This window comes from Neltuma alba, unplaced genomic scaffold (assembly GCF_004799145.2).
Source record: "Neltuma alba isolate B1F8T4 unplaced genomic scaffold, ASM479914v2 tig00004339_pilon, whole genome shotgun sequence".
Taxonomy (NCBI): Eukaryota; Viridiplantae; Streptophyta; class Magnoliopsida; order Fabales; family Fabaceae; genus Neltuma; species Neltuma alba.
In genome coordinates this window covers 12555-34806 of record NW_021633663.1, presented here as the reverse complement: position 1 = coordinate 34806, position 22252 = coordinate 12555, and the positions used below count along the sequence as shown (strand labels likewise).

The following is a 22252-nucleotide window of genomic DNA, read 5'->3' as shown; positions in this document are numbered from 1 at the left end:
TAACCCATCTCCATATGGACAATATTATCAAAAGCAAACTATTTATAATTTTATATATGGAAAAAAAAATATGATAAGAAGATAATCAAGGAGGATTGGTCTGACTTGAATTGGCATCATAATATACCTTATCATCTGTCCCTTCCTTCTCCAAGATAACCGGTCCAAAGCATCCCCCATTAGAGAAGCACTCCTGACCTCCATTAGGGCCATTTTGATCCATATATGCCTGTAGTGGATGGATGACAGTTTGGAGCTCCAACATGACCATTCATGCTTGGTGCATCAACTTGCATGTCATCGCGATCAGGATGGCTATTCAGATCTATCTGCACAGCACTGCATTCACCCACCTCAAGCTGTCTTCTACTCATGCTCCCTTCTTTCTCCACATGACTTGTGTCTCCCCTAGATCCTCCATTCATATCTGACGCTTCGCTATGATCCATCTGGTGGCTAACATCTGCTTCGCGTTCCGATTGGGCGTTCTTCTTACGCAGCATAAGGGTTTTGAACCTCCTTTTCACAGTCATGCACACATTGCAAGTACAGTCGGCAGGATGTCTTCCCTTTCCACTTGGTGGCTGAATGCAGACAATGCAGGTGCAGCCAGGACGATGTCTAGATGATGTTTGGTGGTGGCCCAGCTGATGACTCAGAAGGATCCCCGTGACCATCTCCCAACACTGCCACATTAGCAAGAGCATCAAGGCCTGAAGGTTCAAATTCTCCAGTTGACTTATTATTTTCTGTAAATCTTCGCCTTTTAAAGTCTGGCAAAAATTCAGGGTAGACAGAAAAATTCAGGATGACTCATCGTGAAAGAAATCCAATTAACAGGAACATTGGAAAGAAATCGTGATAACCGCATTGGATGACTCATCGTGAAAGTTACACTGTAACGTTAACGAAGATTTCTGCTCATTGTGAAAGTTACACTGTAACGTTAACGAAGATTTCTGCCCCAAAAGTCATAAAATTTTGGGAAAAAAGGAAAAAAGAAAATATATTTTGATTTACCACTTCCAAACTTGCAATACGTATAAAACTATGAAAGGCACTTAATGCCCATGTACCATAGACAACAACAAACTCTCAGAATTTAAGCATGGGCAGGCAGAGAAGAATTTGACAAGCATTATATCAATAATTACATCATAAAGAAAAACACATCTCAATATTTTTACGATTATGAAGATCTTTCATAGATGCATTCAGTCACTTGGCCTGCTCAAAGCCTGTCCCAAACATAACAGGTGAAAAGGTAGAGTGACGAACAGATACCATGATCATACCTTTGCTGGATTTCGAAAGATCTTCCTTAGGTCCTAGCTCCTCTGGTGCAGAACATGAAGATCTAAAGAATATTTCTCACGTCAGTAATAGCCTCATTATATGATCAACGTCTCATATCAAGAAAAACTCTAGAAAAGAAACAATAATACACCTGGTTGGATCCCAGACATTTTCAGAACAAGTCCACTTAGGTGGTAGAAGAACGTCTACAGGCAATTTTCGCCATTTAGAGCAATCATCACATGAAGCCCATTGTTCCTGTCCCCTAAATGAAAGAGTTGAAAAACATTCAGGCACAGGTAGCGTACAAAGGTTTATATAACATTTAAGTAGGAAAAAATATTATAACTCCCATCCCATGGCCTTAACATTAAAAGAGGAGACAGGAAAGGAAACGCATTCCATAAGACATATTGTCAGCAGTCTGACTGCAGCCGAAAAGGTCTCTACAGTACAAAAAGGTTTTACGACTAACAAACTGGTTGTGATTAATGAATTTAACAGCAGAGAACCTAAAGCAACAATGCATAACGGACATGGGCCCTGAAAAATAACAAATTATTGTTTCTGTTGAAGGCAAGTCTAAGTGACAAACACCATCAAGAAATCCTAGTATTCACTCAAGATATCCTAGTGTTTTTGAATATAGTGCTAAAAATACAATTATAAAAAGTAAATATAATCTTACCAGACGGGCAGGCACTGAATATAGTTCTCTTCCCAAAAACTGGGGGTTCCTAATGAAATGAAGGAGAGGGACCACACATATTAGCAAAGTCATGTGGGAATTTAAACATTATCTTGAGACTATATCAGCTCACATTCAACTTAATAAAACAAACTTGCTAATTAAAAGCATATATTAATTTGACAGTGACACACATACATTGTACTCCTCAAAAATGTGGTCCTCAATTGTAACAATGATTGGCTGAACACTGGGTGGTGGACGGAGTAAGTCTTGTGCTTCCTCCCACGTTAGTCTCAACTCCAAAGCATCTTCACAATTAATGCGCAACCTCTTATTTTTAGGCCCAATGTTCCGAGTCCTTTTCCTATCTGAAACTGAAACTGATTGCTGCAGGGAATCATTTTTCATCATCTGGCCAGAAATTTCCGTTTGAGGAAAATCAGCTACCCTGTTACCTAAATGCAGGTGTTCTGATTGTCTATTTAAGTGAGGCTCGCTGTTCCCTTCCACAGACTGAAGAAGATCAGAATAACTACTTCCTGACGGCAGGCTCTCCCTTGCACCAGAAATGGCTGTTTCCTTTGCTGTAATCCCATTAGAATGCGCAGATGTAGACACATCCTGTTTAAAATAGTTTCTCAAATTCAACAATGGCTCAGAAAACTACAGATCCATTGTATCAAGAAGTGCCAGTATATAATAAAGTGGGAATCTCTATTTCACAACCTGACTTTCTAGAGCATTTGATGTCTTTCTGAAACCCATAATAAGTCTGCCCCCAGGATCTATCCTGCTAAATGTCACTTCGATTTAAAAAAAAAAAAAAAAGTAAGTGAAGGATCACAAAAATTAACAAGTAACTTCAGATTCACAAGACAAGATTGGCGCTCCATCTTTGCCAACAGTTTAATAACTGCATGTATGATCAATTACATAAGGGCATGATTCTTCCATTGGTCCTCAATAGATTAAAATATCAGAAGTTAATGTTCTAAATGATGTTTTAAAAGGCCAAAAGTCTAAGTGACTGCAAGAATTACAAATAAATACGGGCAGTAAAAATATATAATCAGAAAATACATCAAGATGCAATTAATGGATCATATTAGGGCTGGCTACAAAAAGACACTATAAAAGGATTTATGGCCATAAACATGCATTGATTTTTAATAGTCTTGAAATAAATCAGTATAAAAATATTATCATCAGCAAAAGCTGAAAACTGGCAATGCAATAAGTGGCGCCAATTTCTTCTGTAAATTGATGTATACCAGTATCACCCGCAATCAATTGCATTGACTGTATGCAAGGGGTCACACCCTCCAACACGTACATCCTACTGTTGTTATTAGGCCAAAATCTGAATTGAAACGTCCATTCATTCCCCTTCACATCTTGCATTTCCAAAGGAAGACTTCTGATGTGAATGGAAATAGGAGGGAAAAAGCCTGCAATTCATATGCTAGGTTGTTAGGCGCATTGAAATTGAAATTGGACGGTAAAAAGTAGTTTGCTGTAAAAGAAAATATATGGTTCGAAATAGATAAGCAAAAAAATAAAGCAAACGAGGAAAATAAGGTGTCAAAAGGTGTCAAAGAAAATAAATCCAGAATTACTTCAGCACAAGCTTTTGGAAGAACAAGGCGACCAATTCGACCTGCATCACTGGCACTCAGCACCTTCTCAAATAATGGCACCACAGTGATTTCAAACTTTGATAACGTTGAGGGTAACTATTGATCTATGATCTGAAATTAACAGAAGTCTGCAGAAGTGCAAAAGGCCCAAAAGAAAAAAAAATCAAAAGGATACTTTCCAGACAATTGCTCCAGCTCTTCATCAGTAATCCTAGGCCAGTACCGAGGAAGTAGCTGGCTCTTGCCCCTTCCTTCAACAGGTGGCCGGGCAAGATGGGCCTGAGAAATAGAATTCATTCCTTTATTTGTTTCTATGTTCATGGTAAGGCCAGTCTTTGATGGTTTAGCAAATACAGGGGGAGATCTCTGTCCTTGATGAAACAGAGAAGAAGGTTTGCCCTCAAGCTTTTCTTCTGCAATTTCTCTAGCAGAAGCAAGGGCAAAGTTTCCTGATGGAATTCCCAGGGACATACTCAAAGATGGTTGTGCAGGTGGTTCAAGCATATTTTTAATCTCCCATGTTGGTCTATTATTTTCTAATAAAGGAAATTTTAGTGACCGAATCGATGTTGTAAGCATATTTGAAAATCCTGAATCCATATCCCTTGTTAGACACTTAATATCTTGGCTCTTCAACCCACTAGATGAAATCATTTTATCTCTTTGAGGCTGATGCAAACCATTAGTCTCACTAGCTTCAACAATTCTGCATAACTGCATAAGTTTTCCTTCATCAACATTATCCACCAACAGTTTCCCATCAATGTGATGAGGACGACAATCACTTGCATTTGTTGTGGTCGGTGTAACAGCACCTTTAGGTTCTTTTGTGTTCTGCAAATGCATAAATGAATGAATGAACAAATGAATAACAGAAGCCTGTGAACTTGCTATGTTAGATAGTCAAACAACATAATACAAAGCGTGCAGTCTTACAACATCTTACACCACATAAAGTGGATGGTAAAATATCGGCAGAACAGGTCTCTGGAACAGAATCATTAAACGAACCAATTCGGAAGCCACAACAACAACAACAAATAATAAAGAGAAAGGGAAAAGGCTTAATATTATTGGAAAATAACAGTATGGCAGAAGCATGAGGCCCTTCAAGTAATCATAAGTACAGACAAGCATCACCACTCTACTATGGCAAGTTAAGTTTGGTGGTAGAAATGTGTGAATTCATAAAGAAAACCCCCAATACTGAAATTGCTGGTACACATTTGAACACTATGGATACAATTAGCTATTATAATACATAAAATCTGCAAGTGATCGCAACAATTTTAAACAGTGAACTTGGTCAATATGAATATCAAAAGTGGTTGGTTGACCAACACCTTGTCCTGGAGGCTCTCCAGCCTAAGAGGAACTAGAAGCATGGTTGAGCAACAATTACAAACAAAATAAACTTGACATAAAAGACCATTCAACACCAATGCCAGCACGAACTTTAGATCAAGAAATCATTATACATGAACATTGTCTGTAGGGAACATACCAAATGCGAACGAGAAGCCTTTACACAACTGATGCAACCTATACCTCCAAAGTCAAGGTAGTCGAACAAATACCTAGATACTATGCATCCACTGTGGATAGGCTGCCAAACCAGGTCAAATAGATTTGATATCTAAGAAGAGTAAGGGAAGGCTGGAATAGAATTTTAAAGAAATAAGATTGATAAACAATCGTTAAAAATAAATTAAAGAAATTATCAGCTTACCTTGTTACAAAAGCTGCAGTCCCTCCAACCAGTTTGTTCACGATGGAATTTACTACAGAAAATGGATGCCTCATAGGCAGATCTAAAGTAAAAAGAGTGGTACATCATAGATGGTCCACAGGAGAAATACCAAAATCAAGTAGAAAATTATTAAAACCCAAACAATGTCAAGATTCACACAACATATAAAAGAATGAAGAATGGTAGTACATGTGATATTGATGATTTGAAAACTTGAAGTAAAATATGCAGCGGATCCTACTTGTTGATAACTACAATACTACTATTTGGAAACCTTAGTTTTACAATCTACCACCAGCAGATTTTTATGGCAGCCCGGTTGAATTAAGAAGTGATACCAGCGACAAGAATCAAATCAAATTGAGGATACCAAAAAGAAAGGGGTATTAAGAAGAACCGCCATGTGTTCAGCCAAGTAATACACAAATATAAAGTCTGTGCCACATAGTCTTAAGCGGTACATCAAAGTGAAAGATCTGATGTCACTCATCATGGAAATGCATAAATCAGTTAGCTGCACTTACATGGAATCAAGGGTGTCAAGCTTGCACTCGGTCGAAATTCTATCAACAAAATATATGATATGAAATAACAACCAAAAAAAAAAAGTTTCTGCCAACAATTTAGAACAGTTATATTATGATATCTGTATGACAGAACACACTTCCTAGTTCAATATTCAGAGATATTGCTCAGATTAGATGCATTGACCCTCATGCTGTATTTCCAAGCTGGCAGCTAAAAATAAACCAGCAAATTCAAAATATTTTAGAAACTAAGATATACAGGCTGACAAAGAACTACAAAAGGTTATTAGACTTCTCTATTTAAGACCCTTTCATAGTTCCATGTTATTAATTTATAAATTTTATTTACACGTATAAAATACAAAAGGAAAAAGAAGAAGAAAATTAACAAAAAAAAAATTTAACCAACATCAAATCGTTGGATTCTTCATTTAAAATAGTACGGTCACTATTATTATATAATAGTTATACATCCCTAGACTACAATGCGATCAAAGTCATCACATTAGAGTTACCAGCATAAGTCAAAATTGCAGAAGATTTGATTTTAAAAAAAAAAAAAATTTAATCCTATTTGAGCTCAGGCAAAAGGCAGTGTCAAATCCCTGATATCTAAAAAGATGCAGTAAACTCACGAGTCAATCCCAAACTACCCTCACATCAAGAAATCAAGGAATAACCCCAATAAGAACAAATAAATTGGAATCAAAACCCAAGAGTAGGGAAAAAGAATTTACCCGCAGTTATTACAAAATTGGGCGAATCCACCAGATGAAAGAGTCCACCCCTTCTTCCACTCATGAGCAGTGGCCGACCCACCAGAAACACCGACACAAACCTCGGACCCCATAAATTTGAAAACCAATCACTCTCTGAGCTACAAAATATCTCTGTAAATCACACATAACAGAATCAAATCCCTAAAACCCCTTTGAGAGACAAGGATAACACTATAAGTTAAAACCATCGTCACACAGATTCATGCACGCTTTTTACGATTTGCAGTGCGAATAACAGAGGGATAAGAGCAATAATACGAAAACAACCTTATCCCCGACAAGGGGAATATGCAAAATGAACCTAGGAGCAACTCATTCACCTGAACAGAACATAGAAGGATCCCAACTTCCTACCCTCCTTACCCACGCAAATCTCTGAAACCAAACCCCTAAAAGCCGAAATTTGGCTACCAGCACAGGCAAAGAACAGAGTCAATCAAAGTCAAAGAAGAAACGCAGCCATATATCAGAGAAGCCACGAACGTAACGGCCATCTGGGTTATTATGTGAGAGGGTGTGAGAGAGGAAGAGAGAGAAAGCGTAAGCGTGTATGGGCTTAGATAGAGAGAGAGAGAGAGAGAGATTGGGGGGATAGTGCATGCAAAGCAACAGATGCATAAAATGCATGCACGACACTTGAAGACACACCACCGCTTAGCCTTAACAAGTCGTCCCCTCTTTTTACTCTGTTTTACTTTGCAGAGACTATGATACCCTCACCCGCGGGTTTGTAATTGCAGAAAGCTCAGGACTAAGATGGAATTATGATTATTGTGGGCGCAACAGAAAGTAACTATGAGCTTTTCCCGGGAAAGCCATTCGCTCCGTTTCTGACTTTCTGCAACGTTTTTTTTTTTTCCCCGAGTGAAGACTTTCTGTAACGTTTAATAGTTAATGCACTTGACTCCCCCTCGCCACCCATAGCAAAAAATTATGTACTTTAAAAAAAATTTTATTCACAATGCTTAAAAAAAATTTAAAAAAAATAATTATTTGAATTAGTTTAGATCTTTCGGATTAACAAATGATTATAAATTATTTTTAGAATATCATTTTTATTTAACTAAGAAAATCCGTAGATAAAAATGACATGCTTCTCATCACTTCATATTTCATATTAAATCACATCGTCGAATTTTTTTAATTACTTACGGTTCAATCGAGGGTCTATGAAATCCAACATATTAGCTAAACAAAATCACAAATCTAAGTTGTGTGGATGAAAATATAATCATTCGGATATTTGCTACCAAAAAGATCATCTTTCTTTTTTTTCTTTGAGTTGGGAAAAAATAATTTTTCATTCAATTTTTACCAAATACTCTTGAAGCCACATTTTTTAATAATGTTAAGTTAATAACTAGTATCTAATTTTATCACTTGTGCAATAATTTAAGAAATAGGATCACGTATTTTTAAATTTTTCATATTGAAGCCTAAGTAGTTTAAAAAATCGAATATTATTTTTATTTTTTATGGCTATCCGGTTCTCTTTCAAATACATTTTTTGCATCACCGTCTAAAGTTCGAGATTCTATACTTAAGCGGGCAAAACTTTTTCCATTAGAATTAACACCTGCTGATATATAATTTTTCCTTTGTAGATATTAATTTTACAATATTGCTTGATTTTGTTTTACTATAACGTATGTGTGTGGCCTATGGGGATAAAATATTGTGTGTGAAACTAAATCGATGACTTTAATTTCTGTCGTGCGAATTTTCATTTGGGACTCCGAATAAACAAAATTAAATGTATCGTGGACTATATATTGTAAATTGATTTCAATATCAATAAGAGATTTCATCATCTCATGCATGCAGCGAATATAATATTTAAATAATTAGAGAAAGGAAACTAAACTCTTAGGAGAAAGCCTCCTCCTTGATCATCACCCACTGGCCAACTGATTAATTAATTAATTTGAACAAATCATAAACAGATCATTAAGAAAATATAATTGCGTTTTCCCGTCGTTTTCAATATTTGCTTAATTATGATTGCACTCCTCGTAACAAAGCGGAAGCAAATGGAGCCTTTTTGAGTGTAGAAGCTGATAATCATAAATTAGTATTACGTTGACTAATTAATATGATTAATTAGTTGTTAAATCATGTGCATTATATTATATTACGGGCATACATATGAATATGCCATTATATGGATCCCTCCTAGCAATTGAAAAAAGGGACAGGAAAACATCATGCTTACATTAATGATCATTATATTGATAGAGCAAACCGTTTTTTCATTGTTCCTTTTACCGCTTTAAATATATTTTTTAAGATAGCGATTCAAACACATTTTTAAATTTTTTTATTTTTAAAACTTGTTCTGAAAAAACACAGTATATTATTATTTGAAGAACACGAAAATAGATAGTAGAATCAAACAAGCCCTTAATTTTCAAAAAGTATACTTATTTTATCTAACATATATATCAAGGTGATCATGTGTAAAAGATTTTAGATTAGAGTGATAAAAGCCATACAAAACAACTCAATAAAATATGTAGAAAATTTATGAATAAAATAAAACAATAAATATTAAACTTAGAACAATCACTGATCTTTTTCTTGACTTTTTTTTTTTTAATTGGTTGTACACTTTATGTGAACGCATGCATGCCCATCAATTATTAAAGAATCAAAACTATCTTACATTCGTAAAGAGACCAAATAAAAGTATTCAAGCCCATATTGATTATGATTTATGAATAATTGAATATCAATAGGACAATAAACAACCCCACGTTGCATGCGTGAAAGTACGCTGACGGCTGGCTGACCCACTTTAATGGCTCTATAAGAAGTGTGTAATTTGACTAATTATTAACAACAAATGCATGGCCTAAATAATAAGAAGAAGCTGTGCTAATTATGAGTACTCCAATTTAAACTTTAACTGCGAGTCTGTATATTAAACATTTGAGATAATTTTATCGTTTTTGTAGTCCTTTCCAACCTGCAGCTAACTTGAATATGCCTATATATAATTTGATGATTTTTTTTTTAAATGCCATGGAAAATTTACATGCATGCATGTATATAGATAGAAACTAAAAGCACGACAGGAAAATTTTAGCAAAATATGTATATAATTCCAGCCCCTCTCGTTGAGAAAATGTTAATTAGAATCGAGAAGGTTTCTTTAATTAATAAAAAGGGATAAAATAAGAACCTAACTAACACTAACAACACAGGGGGCACATAGTCATATAAATGATACTACCTTTAGTCCTGAATATAAGAGTTAGTTAACTAATCTGAGTAGACTAAAAAACTAATTAAGTTAGTTATTTGTAATAAATGTATGTTCTCTTTCTTAAAATATCTTTACTAATTAAGTACTACCTCCACTTCTAATTTTAAGAGCTAGTTGACTATTTTGAGGAGATTAAGAAAATAAGTTAAGTTAGTTATTTATAATAAATAAGTATTATCCTTTCTAAAATATATCGATTATAATTATTATTATTGTAAGAACTATCTTAAAAAAAATAAATAAATATGAGAAACAAAGTATAGTACATCCTTATATTTATCATCAAAATAAAAGTAAAATAAACTCTCATATTAATTAAGAACCGGAGGTAGCATTTTGTTTATGGTCAACGGGAAAAAAAAAATGCTGGTATGACATGGCAAAGAAACGCCCAGCCTGTGAATTAATAATAATATTCGGTCAGAGAAGGAAATTTTCATGCAACTTCTGTGGAAATTTCTTAATGACCAGAAAACACATAATTACTTAATAATAATCATATTAATATTCAATGGACAGAGAAGATAATTAATGACTAAAAATCACTGCTAAGAGGGCTACATGCCAATGAATAATGATATTTAGTTTATGGTCAACGAAAATACCGCTGGGATGAGATGGCAAAAGCTCACCACATGACCTGATTAGTGCGTAAATAATAATGTCTCGTCGGTGAACGAAATTTTTAATTTTCATTCAGTCTTTTTTTTGTTTTTCTACCAGCAATTTTCATTCAGTCTTAACGAAGTACTACCATATATATCCACATTCAATAGATTGTGGACAATATTGATAGAATAATAATGATAATTCTTTGATTACTTATTTTATTGCTATGTGATATATTGGAATGCTCATGAAATATGCCTAAAATAATTATAATATGTTTTTATTTTCATTTTGTTCCAGCCATTAAATGGGTTCTAAAGGAAAGAAGGGATGCGAAATAAAAGGGAAGAAATTGTCGTGAATGTTACAAATACTGAAAAGTATAAAGGGACGCGACGCATTAATACTGTGCACAAAATTAAAAGTACTGAATTTTTTATTTCAACTAATTGAATGTCACGTTAAGTTTTTAAAATTTACATCAAGGCAGTCATTCCTCCTTTTTTTTTTTTTTCTTGGGGTGGGGATTGGGGGTGTTGGGGTCATGATGAAGATGGCGGGGAAATCAAATGATAAAAGCTTTGATTGAGACCCACGAAGATGAAAAGAAGTAATTGTCACATACTGCCACGTCATACTCTATCTCCTCCGCCACGTGCCTCCTTATCATGCCAATCTCCCTTTTTATTTCTTCATAGATGTCCTTAAATATCAACTCTCGCAATATCGCTTTTATTGTTTGATCCGGTGTGATGAAATTTTATCTAATTATTTGGTTCTCTATGCTATTCTTATCTCAATTTAATTTCTCGCCCGCAAATATTTTTTTTCCATTTAATTACCTTGGACTAATAAGATTTCGTTACCAACAAAGTTTTTTCATGTTAATCTCTCGTCAATGATGTTAATGATGAATTCACATGTTGTACAATGATGAGTTGATGACGTCCAAGCAATGATCTGTCCAGATTTTTTTTTTGTCATTATATTCTTTAGTTTTTATAAACAATAAATTAACATAGAGTCTTTATTTCTTTTGCGAAACATAAAAGGCATTCTTGATATATATCAGTTTGACGAGAAATCAAACAGTATTAGTAGATTTTTTTTTAAAAAAAATACTTCGCTTGTTCTGAAAAACAATCAAAATTAATAAAAGTCATGAGAAATAAATTAAAAATAACACACACCACACATATAAATCAGGCTGAGATATTTATGCGATTTTTAAAGCGAAGTATGGAAGCAGGTAATGTCCACCTCCTTTATTTATTTATTTATTTATTTTAATGGCCAACACTTACACGTAGTTGTTTGACCATTAGCGCACAAATGAATGACTTGTGCATTTTATACAGCCACGCACCGGCCACGATTCATGAATTAAAGTGGGGCGAGGGGAGTTCATATGAACAGTTTTTATTTTATATATGATAAATTAATAAATAAATGTCACCATTCATGTTCTTTATAAAATCAAAATAATACTCATTCGGTCTTTAATATAAAACCTAATTATTGAGTTGATTTTTGTCTTAAATATAAGACCTATTTATCATATCTATCAGTTTTTCATAAATTATCTTTATGGATACTTTCTCAACCATAATTAAGTAGAAAAGGGAGAAAAGATATTAAGGAACATGATTATGATATTTTAAAAAAAACATTATATTTCTTACAATCAACTAACTTACCTAACTTTCTTAATCTAATCAAATTAGTTAAATATGTCTTATATTAAGAACTAGAATAATAATAAATATAGATGCGGCTGGTTGAAACTTGAAAGCTCATTTGGATGGCGGTACAAAATATGAGGACATAGTTTGAAAATTGGGCTCCCATAAAAAAAATAAATGAAGGAAGGAAGGAAGGAAGGAAGGAAGGAAGGAGGCGCACATTATATTTACAAGTTTTTCCCCCTTAAAATATAGGTATCCTTTTATTAGAAGTAATTTTATTTAAGACACTATCGAGTACTAAATGTGAATACATTTTTTAACAGAAATTTAAAGTTTAGTTTGTCACGTCGTGAGGAACTAGCTCTTTTTGTTAAACCCAATCCTATTTGTTATTTGTAAGTCAGTGGAAGCCAATATGAATGTGACCATGCATATTCATGACCCTTTCACACCATTAACCAAAAACAAAAGAAAAATAGACACAAAAAAAAAAATCATGCAGCAAGTATGGGAATATAAGGAGGACCGCCAATTGCAGCACAAGATGCTCAAGGATGACGTCCCTCTTCATTATAGAGAACCCAACACTTCAAACTCTTCGGCCACTTGTTCATGAGGACTGATCGACGCTTCTTCGATGAAGAATCCGTTGCTGCAAACCAGGCCCATTTCGGCCCAGTTTTTAAGAGGCCTTCATAATCATGTATCGGGCCCAAACGAAATAAAAGGAAAAGAGAGGGGAGGGGCTTGAAAACTGAAAACCACTTGGCGTGCTTGGCTGTTATTCAATTTAGTTTCCATTTTATCATGAATATCATTTTAAAAAAAATATTTTATTCTTTTTTCGCTGGGATTGAACTTGTACCCTTTCTCTTAAGGGAACGATTTTTCATGCTGCTTTGGCATCTCACCACTGGACATTGCTTTCATTTGATTATGACTAATAAAAAAAAATGAAAAAGCATCAGAGCTGCTCTCACAAAAGATTTTGAATTTTTTTTTTTATGCGAACAGATTTTGAAATTATTCTATATGCATTCACACACACCTTCAAAGGATACAACAATTCTAAAGAAAGCACTGATATTTCTAGGGTGAAGACGACAAAAGGCAGGGTTTGATATATCCATCGATAATCAATTTTTTTTTTAAAAAAAAAACTTTATAACTGTCCGGCGATTCACCAGGGCGAAGTGCTACGACACTGATAACATCTATCCACATTAATATGATTTTTCTCACAGCTAATCCCACTATTAAGCACAACAATCCGTACACAACTTGCTCTCTGTTAAAATAAGTGAATAGATATTGGATAATGAAAAGAAATCAGCTGCCTGCCTAAGACTTTGAATTCAAAGCTATGCTGAACTTGGAGAACAAGGATCTCAAATCCCACATGAGCAATGACATCATCTTTGTTAATGCACAACAACTCAAGCTTGTCAATCTCGCACTCTATAAATACTCCCCCCCAAAACCTCTCTCACATACACACAGGCACTTACAGAAACAGATAATTTAATAAATCATTTTATAGTTTATCTTCATATTCTGTTCACAACGCGAATGGCTCATCATCAGGAGCAGGACAATGTAGTTTTGTTGGATTTTTGGCCAAGCTCTTATGCAATGAGGGTGAAGATTGCTTTGGCCGTGAAGGGCCTTGCATATGAATGCAAGCAGGAAGACCTGCAGGCCAAAAGCTCTATGCTTCTGGAGAAGAATCCAGTTCACAAAATGATCCCAGTTATGATTCACAATGGAAATCCCATCTGTGAGTCCTTGAATATTGTTCAGTACATTGATGAGACCTGGAACCATGAGCCACTCCTTCTTCCCTCTGATCCTTATCAGAGATCCCAAGTCAGGTTTTGGGGTGATTACATAGACAATAATGTAAGTATATTTGTTTACCTGTACAGTGTACCCCCACTTTGCTACATTAGGACATTACACTTCCACTATGTTTCGAAATATTTCAGCATTTAACCTTTGCATCAATAGAGTTAGTTAAGTGAAACGGTCCAACATAAACTATGAAACGGACCATAGCGTCCTCATACTACTAAAAGGCACCAAAACAGGATGCCAAATAATTCATCTTGTTTTTACTCCAAGAGTCGTTGCATATTTTACATGATGGACATTATTAACTATATATGAGGTGTGTTAGAATGGAAACAAAACTATAGTTTTAAAAGTATTTTTATAGTGTATGAAATAAATATATAAATAAAATTACTTCGATTTATAAAAAAAATATTCTTAGAAAGTACTTTTGACAATAGCCAAATACCCCTGTGATCTTTTATATAGTCCTGGGTTCAATGTGTCTTTCGCACCTCTCACAGACAAACAAACAAAGCACACACAAAGCATGTGTAATCAACAGGTGAATTTTGACTGATGCAGGTATACAGAATAGGAAAGAAAGTATGGACAATGAAAGGGAAAGAACAAGAAGAAGGGAAAAAAGAGTTCATAGAGTGCCTCAAGAGGCTTGAAGGACAGCTTGGGGAGAAGGCTTATTTTGGAGGGGAGAAGCTAGGGTATGTGGATGTCGCTCTAGTTCCATTCACCAGCTGGTTCTATACCTACGAGACATTTGGGAATTTAAGCATAGAAGGAGAGTGTCCAAAGCTCGTGGCTTGGGCCAAGAGGTGCATGGAAAGCCAGAGTGTGGCTAAATCCCTGCCTCACCCTCACAAAGTCCATGAATTTGCCATTCAATTTAAGAAGAGAAATGCGTTGGAATAAGGAGGAAAGAAGGCATGCTTTGTACTCAAAGGATAGTCATTGAACCAGTATTTTTTATCCATTACTACTAGTGTCCGTCCGCCAAAATAAACAATGCGATCGTGCGAACAGTCATTAATATCTGTGTTTCATTTTTTCGCTGTTTGTTTGTTATGCTGCTGTTTTTGGTCAAGTACTTCATGCATTTTGTATTCATGGAGCTTGGAACAATAAAGGTGCCTTGATCTGTGACACAAATTTTTCCATTCTCAATCCCATCTGTATCGACCCTTTCTATTTATGAGATCTTGTTTTTAAATCGAAAAACAAATCTTTCAATTCGTTGTCCGATGATGAGTAACAAGAAGTCAAGAAACATCCACGCTATTGAAAACATTTTGAGATTCTAAATATGCAGACTTAACCCTGCAAAGGAAAATAAGAGAAGCCCGCTCTTTGGATTGCCTTTACAATGAAAGTAATTTCCAGAAAAGCTATATTCAAACAAAACACACATGACTTTCGCAATCAATTCATTCAAAGTTCATTTACGAAATCATCCAGGAAGAAATTAACCCCTTTCCATGAACCCTGCACGCTTCACAATGTGATTATAATCGTAGAGAACGAAGAATTCAAAAATTGCGGAATGTGGGTCGCAACCAGGCCCTCAAATCAGGGATCAGAGAGAGCAGACATGTGGACCCAAGACAATTCAATTTCTGTGCACACTACCATGCTTCCTTCATTGCTTATAATCCAGAGCATCGGCTTATTGTGCACAGATTCAACACGCATGTCCATCAGAAAAATTTTTCCCCCCAGAGACAAACCATAACAAGAAAAGGATGTTTCTCAAATCAGAGAGGGTCAGAATAATAAACTCGTGACCATAAGACTGGAAGAAGAGACGCGAAGAGAGAACGAAAATCTTAGAAGGAGAAAGATAGAGGAGGCGATAATGTATACGGCTGCATACTAGTGCTGTGGCGCTCCTCATTTATAAGAGGGGCTTGCCGTTAGGGTTTTCCTGCTACCTTGGCGAGGGAAATCTGTTTAGGTGCTGCTAATGGGCTTTGAATATGGGTGGTCTTGAAACAGTCTGGCCCAAAACAATGACGATGGTTGCCTTTAAGAACTGGCCAATCTTACAAAAACAAATAATGCCTCTTCTCTTGGGGAAAAACATAAAGAAGGTGGAGATTCGGTAGATAATAAATTTAAGGAGCTCTTATTTCTACTTTATGGGCTTACTGATTCCAAAAATAAAAACGCATCTTGCCAAGGCGCCATCTAAATTTTTAATTTGAGAAAGATTTAGCATGTCAATTTTTACGGACCCTAGAACATAACACCTATTAAAGTGTTTTTTTTTTTGGGCGTAAACAACTGCTCGTATCAGACTGTAGCAAATTGATTAGGTCAGAGCATCAGACTCTAGAATGATCCTTCGGAAACCCAAGTCCCACGCAAACTGAAGGCCCTTCCAATCAGCGCATTGCCCAGCATCAAAAGCATTGCAAGACCCAGTAAAATAAGCAAAGCCTCGTTGTAATATGTTCGACCAAAAGGACTTGTCTTTGTGCGTCTCGGAAAAGAAAGTCCCCAGCGGGACTGTATCATTGATGCTCTGGACGAGTGAATCACGGAACACCCAACCCAACCCTACCCTGCCCACTTCGATTTCTTTCATCCAATTGATGGCTCGCAAACCTTCCTTTTAAAAGTGGAGATCAACAATTTTGTTAGGTAGCCCAAAAAATGTTCAGTATTCGGCTTCGATTTCATTCATCAAGCTAATATCCCTTTGAGGGATTGAAAATACGCTCTTTTCTTTTTAATTATCTGAATAGGGACGAATTTGACTTTGACAAACCTAATTTCAATCTAAAGGACATCAGGAGAGTGATTCTAGCCTTGTAGAAAACAGGTCATTGATGCGTGCCTGCCACGATACCACCCGATCGAGGTGAGCGTTTCAGGGGAAATTGTGATCACTGGGATATATACGTGGCCGGAAGTTTGTGTTTTAAAGTTTGTCAGAAATTAATAAATATTATCACAATATATAGAACATCACTTTGACAAGCACCTCAGCCTTATCAGATATTGATTGTTGATTTCGGTCTAGATTTTTTTTTATGTTTATTTATTTAAATAATTATTTTAATATGTATAGAATCTAAAATAGACATACTCTCTTAACTATTATTTTTTTTAAAAAATAATTAATTAAATATTTTAAATCTGGATCATTTAAATTAGATATATATAATTCAAATATAATAAATTTAAAGGAGTTTAGAGTACTTATTAAGTTATTAGCACTGAAACCGGTTGTGATGTTTTTAAGAAATCAGCCGCGTAGTTGGAAGTTGGAAACTTTCATTTTACAAAAAACACTTGCCCATTTATTAACCGTGCCGTGCGTATTAATGTCGCTGGATCGTAATTGCCTTTTTTTCTGTGTTTTCGGTGGCTCAAATCGGGGAAACCAAGGTACCAGACCCTTCTTTATTACCGTGGGGCCCTCAAGGACTGACTAGAATAGAAGCCCTCTGCGATGCTGAACGTGATGCCCTCCATGATGCTTCTGACTCATCATTTATGAGGAATAGGACTGCCCCCCTTTTCAGTTACAATATTTCAGGATGTGGCCAACTAATATCCAGATTTGTGTCTTGAAATGTGATCGGGACAGGGATTTTAGAGTTCATCATCTGGTGTGGTAAAAGCGAAGATTTCATAAGGCCATTGGAAGGAAGTGCAGACTTATTCCAAAATCCATGCATCTCTTGAGCACCATGATTTCAATATGGGATGCTAGATTTACAATGACACATTCAGCCACATAAATTCATCTTCCGCCACTCCCAGGCCCCATATAATAACATTTCTTAAAACCCATGCACCATTCCACAATATATATATAGCAAGTCCAAACTGAATAAAATACACTAAGGAAAAAAAAAATCAACGGGATGGATCACATGTGTATGATTCAGCTAGAACTCTAGAAGGACCTTGGCTTGGCAACAATGGTGGAATGCTTCAATATGTGCAAACTAAACTGGCCTCCTTTCTCAGTGGTGTCAAGCTTGGACTGTCCGGGAGGGGGCAAAAGCTCAAAGTTCTGAACCAAACGTCCCAGAGTAATTCCAAGAATTGGCAACGCCAGTATAATTCCAGGGCAGCTTCTCCTGCCAACACCAAAAGGAAGGTACCTGAAGTCGTTGCCATTAGCCTCGACCTTAGCTTCCTCCTCAAGGAATCTCTCGGGTCGGAACTGCTCCGGGTTCTTCCAGTGAGCAGGGTTGTTGGCGAGCCACCAGGCATTGACGAGGATCTTGCTCTCGGCCGGGATGTCGTAGCCGCCGAGCTTGGCGTCGTGGAGGTTCATGTGGGGCACCAGGAGTGGGATGGCCATTCGCAGGCGAAGGGTCTCCTTGATCACGGCCTGTAGGTACGGGAGCTTCTGGGTGTCGGGCTCGGTCACCTGGTGGCCGGGTCCCAGTACGGTGTCGATCTCATCGCGGAGCTTCTTTTGAATCTCTGGGTGGTTCACCAGCTCGGCAATACCCCACTCAATTGACCAAAGGGTTGTCTCGATTGCTGTTATGAAACAAAAATATTGATGAGTCCCAGGGTCGTTTTTTTTTGTTACAAACAGGAAGTAACAAATATAAAAATCTGAATTATTTAAATATCAGATGCTGGCAAGCGAAAGAAAATTTTTATGAGTTCAATTTAAAAAATAAAAAAGTAATTAAAAAATTTTAATCTTATTTTAATTTTTTAAATCTTTTTAACATTTTCTTTCTGTTTCCTGGGAAACGGACCCGGAAGTACCCCGTGCATATTTAGGGGTACCAAAGATACCTGTCAAATCGCAATTTGGTAAAAGTAACAACTTTTATAGAATCGTTCGCCCAAAAGAAAAAAAAAAGGGATAGTTGGCCCAAAAAACAATTAATAGCATCGGCGGGTGGGGAAAGGTGGGTGGGCCCAGTTGATGGTTGCTAATTGCTATCATGCCATCGTGGAGACCATGTCATTCACCTAACTCTGCAAGTTGCCTTTTACATCCAAACCGCCCTGACACCACTTTTATGATTTGCATCTTATATTCTGCTTCTTCTTTTTTTTAATAAAAGATAAACATTGAGATTAAAATTAAAAAATACCTTACAGGAATTAAAAACTGTTTGAAACATGTCAAAAATACTTTTCAGAAATATTTTTTAATAAATCGAGATAAATTTTTTTATATATTTATTTTGTATACGATAAAAACACTAATAAAATCATAATTTTATTTCTATCCAAACACACTCTTAATATGGGTTTGTAACCTCCCAATTAAGAAAATAAAAAAATGGGTATAATGTCACAGCCCATTTATTCACCGTTATATCAGGTATTCTCGTAAATGCATAATAATAACAGTAATAATTATTTATCCTGTAATTAACTATATTACTGGATACTTAAACAATTACTCGACACTACGGTAACACGAGTATGAAAGTAGAATTGATTTAAGGCGTCTTAAACGGCCAATTATGGTGAAAATCCGACAGACGTTCCGAACCGGGAACTGTGACACCCGGTTGACATATAGTTAGACAAAAATGTCCTTATCTTAAGGGCCTACAGCCCTACAAGCAGATTAAGGCAAAGAGTGAAAACAAAAAGGAAAAAAGAAAGAAAATCTTACCGGCAACGTTAATGTTCTCGACAATGTACAGGACATTGTCCTCGTTGATCTCCCCCTTTTTCTGGGCGTCCAAGATGTGGTCAATTGCACATTTTAGTTCCCCATGGCTCGGACTCCTGGTGCTTGCCAGTTTCCTGTTACCAGCCATTTGTTCGTTCTTTAGTACTTACATCCAGAAAAACCTTATGGACCAGGACAACAAATTAAGCATATTCCAGCTCATCATCGTTCCAGCAACATTCGTAAAAGCACCTCTCTTAACTGTTTTTGGCACAGTTTCCCGTTTTCCAATGCACAGACCCAAACAAAACTTTCCATGCCTTTTCGGTCTGATATACTCTAATAAGCAGGACAAATTTTTGTCTGGGTCTAAAGTTTTTATTTATTTGACTCTCCTCCCAAAAAATACTTGACATTTCTAAATAAATATCTTGAGATTTTTATTTAAAAAAGGTTAAAATGAGATCATACGAAAAGGAAAACAGTCTGCGCGTGAACGAGGGAAAAATAAAGAACGGCAATAGTATAAAAAAAAAAAAAAAAAGAAACGGCAAGAAAGGAGGGAAAAGAAGGACGGACTTACTTTCTCTCGTCAACGAAGTAGTCTTTGAAGAGTTTCAACCTCGTCTCTTTAACCTCCTTGCAGATTCTCAGGTATCCTCGCAAGAAAGGCCTGAGAATGGGAATAAAATCGCCATAATTGTACTCAAAGCTCTGAGCCAGACGACTCCTCTCTCCGTTCAGTGCCTTCAGCTTCTGGAAGAGGGGATCATCCTCGCTGTCGAACCTTCTATCGAACATGATTCTGTACATGTTGTTGTACATCATCAGCTGTAACCGCCTCCTCAGCACGATCCCATTGGTGGCCGACTCAGGATTCTTCTTCACGTCCTCCACCACGCTCGCCGCCTCTTTCTCCCACCCCTCCCTGTATTGCTGAACCACCTTGTTCGTGAAAAACGGCACCGTCATGATCCGCCGCATCTTCCTCCAGTGCTCCCCGTACACCGTAAAAACCATATCCTGACCTTTACCGGTGAAGATGTCGAACACCACATTCCGAGTCCTGGATCCGAACTCCACCCCCTGCGTGTGCAGCACCTCCTTCGCCAACTCCGGCGACGAAACCACCACAAGGTTTCTCTGCCCCATCCGGAGCAAGAGGACATCGCCAAACTTCTTCGCCAAATCGGTCAAATTCCGGTGGTTAAGATCATCACCGACCTGAAGCCAATTCCCGAAGACGGGGACCGGAAGGGGACCCGGCGGAAGCTTGAACTTCTTCCCTCGGAGCTTGGACACGGCAATGGCGACGACAACGGCGACGAAAAGGCCAAGCAGGGTCTTCTCCAGGAGGAGGAGATCCATGGTGGGCAGGTGAGAAAATATTGAATCGACGATGATGGAGTGTTGGAATATAATTTTTCAGAAATGGAGGTTGGTTGAAAGGTAGAGCGGATTGGGTGTTTTATAGGGGAAGGAAATAGGTGCGGGTGTGGTGGTGGAGTGGCATTCGTTAGGTGACGCTTGTGCCATGTGGAAGTGCCAAGAGTAGCGGGATGGTGACGGCGTTAGTTGACAGTGTGATTTTGTTAGGCGAGTCAGAGATATTAGGAAGGCGAGTCTGTGCATGCGTGCTTGTTTGCGAGCGCCCTCGTAGTAGGTAAGCGGGGGTTGGTGGAGGTGGATGGGAAGATAAATAATTCTAGGATTAATTAATCCGTAAGTCTTTATAGTTTTAACAAATTTTGAATTAGATCTCTATAGTTTTTTTTTATTAAGTCCTTATACTTTTTTTTTTAATTAGATCTTTGTATTTATTTTTCTTTTAATTAAGTCTTTATAATTTCACTAAATTTTTAATCAGGTCCATGTGGTTTTAATTTTTATTTATTAATTAAATATAAGCTTAATTAAATAGATTTATACTAAAATATAAAATATTAATAATTAAATTAAATTAATAATTATGTAATAAAAAGGTAATAGAATTAATTAATTCAGGAAAATTTTTTAGAATAATTAATTTTTTTGCTTAAAAAATTAAAATCATTATAATAATTCAATATCTTTAGAATATTATTGTTTATAAACTAATATTAAATAATATATACTATTTTATGTTTATATAATAATACTATTAGAATTTATAAAATAAAGAATAGAAAATTCAGGGACTTAATTAAAAATAAGGTAAACTTATAAGGACTTGATAAAAAGAAAAATAAATATAAGGACCTAATTAAAAACAGGTAAAATTATAAGGACCTGATAAAAAGAAAAAAATTATAAGGACCTGATTTAAAATTAGTTGAAACTATAAGGAGTTGTGGATTAATTATCCCATAATTCTAAGCTATAAAAATTCATAAATAGGGCTTGATGTGGGGCCTACCATAAGTTATGACTTCATCAACCACTGGGATCCTGACACGTCAACAACATAACGTAATCCTGACATTTTGTTCTCGATCACCCTTGAATCTATCTGGGTTAAGTTAACCACCGATTCAGATCTCTTGAATTTTCCATTGGGGAAGGATAATAGTGTCTTGGC

The 22252-nt window shown here is 36.2% G+C and overlaps 2 protein-coding genes, 1 non-coding gene and 1 pseudogene across 4 annotated transcripts; 1 reads left to right on the top strand and 3 right to left on the bottom strand.

Annotated features, from left to right (window-relative positions):
- Positions 1-10: 10 nt before the first annotated feature.
- Positions 11-6790, bottom strand: LOC114744338 (B3 domain-containing protein Os07g0679700-like; annotated as a pseudogene).
- On the top strand, positions 3115-15317 carry LOC114744339 (probable glutathione S-transferase parA). 2 transcript variants are annotated; one of them, XM_028932510.1, is made up of 4 exons: positions 3115-3131; positions 8745-8751; positions 13793-14138; positions 14655-15317. In XM_028932510.1, exons 3-4 carry the CDS (start codon positions 13809-13811, stop codon positions 14997-14999), a joined length of 675 nt encoding a protein of 224 aa, XP_028788343.1. In that variant the 5' UTR covers positions 3115-3131; positions 8745-8751; positions 13793-13808; the 3' UTR covers positions 15000-15317. The 2 variants fall into 2 exon arrangements, with proteins under 2 accessions (XP_028788343.1, XP_028788342.1); XM_028932509.1 differs by lacking the exons at positions 3115-3131; positions 8745-8751 and having other exon boundaries at positions 13658-14138.
- A 308-nt stretch (positions 15318-15625) lies between these two features.
- On the bottom strand, positions 15626-15729 carry LOC114744340 (small nucleolar RNA snoR100). Its single transcript, XR_003740088.1, has one exon. It is a non-coding gene; the product is annotated as a small nucleolar RNA snoR100 (small nucleolar RNA).
- A 2003-nt stretch (positions 15730-17732) lies between these two features.
- Positions 17733-21138, bottom strand: LOC114744337 (trans-cinnamate 4-monooxygenase). The gene is made up of 3 exons (XM_028932508.1): positions 20279-21138; positions 19696-19829; positions 17733-18590 (listed from the first exon to the last, which is right to left on the bottom strand). The coding sequence occupies exons 1-3, from the start codon at positions 21061-21063 to the stop codon at positions 17992-17994; spliced, it is 1518 nt and encodes a 505-aa protein (XP_028788341.1). The 5' UTR covers positions 21064-21138; the 3' UTR covers positions 17733-17991.
- Between the last annotated feature and the right edge of the window lie 1114 nt (positions 21139-22252).

Bases quoted from the DNA above. Each gene is read 5' to 3' on its own strand.
- LOC114744339 (XM_028932510.1), top strand. From the start codon at position 13,809: ATGGCTCATCATCAGGAGCAGGACAATGTAGTTTTGTTGGATTTTTGG. The intron at 14,139-14,654 runs GTAAGTATATTT...TGACTGATGCAG, and splicing joins GTGATTACATAGACAATAAT to GTATACAGAATAGGAAAGAA.
- LOC114744337 (XM_028932508.1), bottom strand. From the start codon at position 21,063: ATGGATCTCCTCCTCCTGGAGAAGACCCTGCTTGGCCTTTTCGTCGCC. The intron at 19,830-20,278 runs GTAAGTCCGTCC...GGCTGGTAACAG, and splicing joins TACTTCGTTGACGAGAGAAA to GAAACTGGCAAGCACCAGGA. The intron at 18,591-19,695 runs GTAAGATTTTCT...GTTTCATAACAG, and splicing joins CGAGAACATTAACGTTGCCG to CAATCGAGACAACCCTTTGG.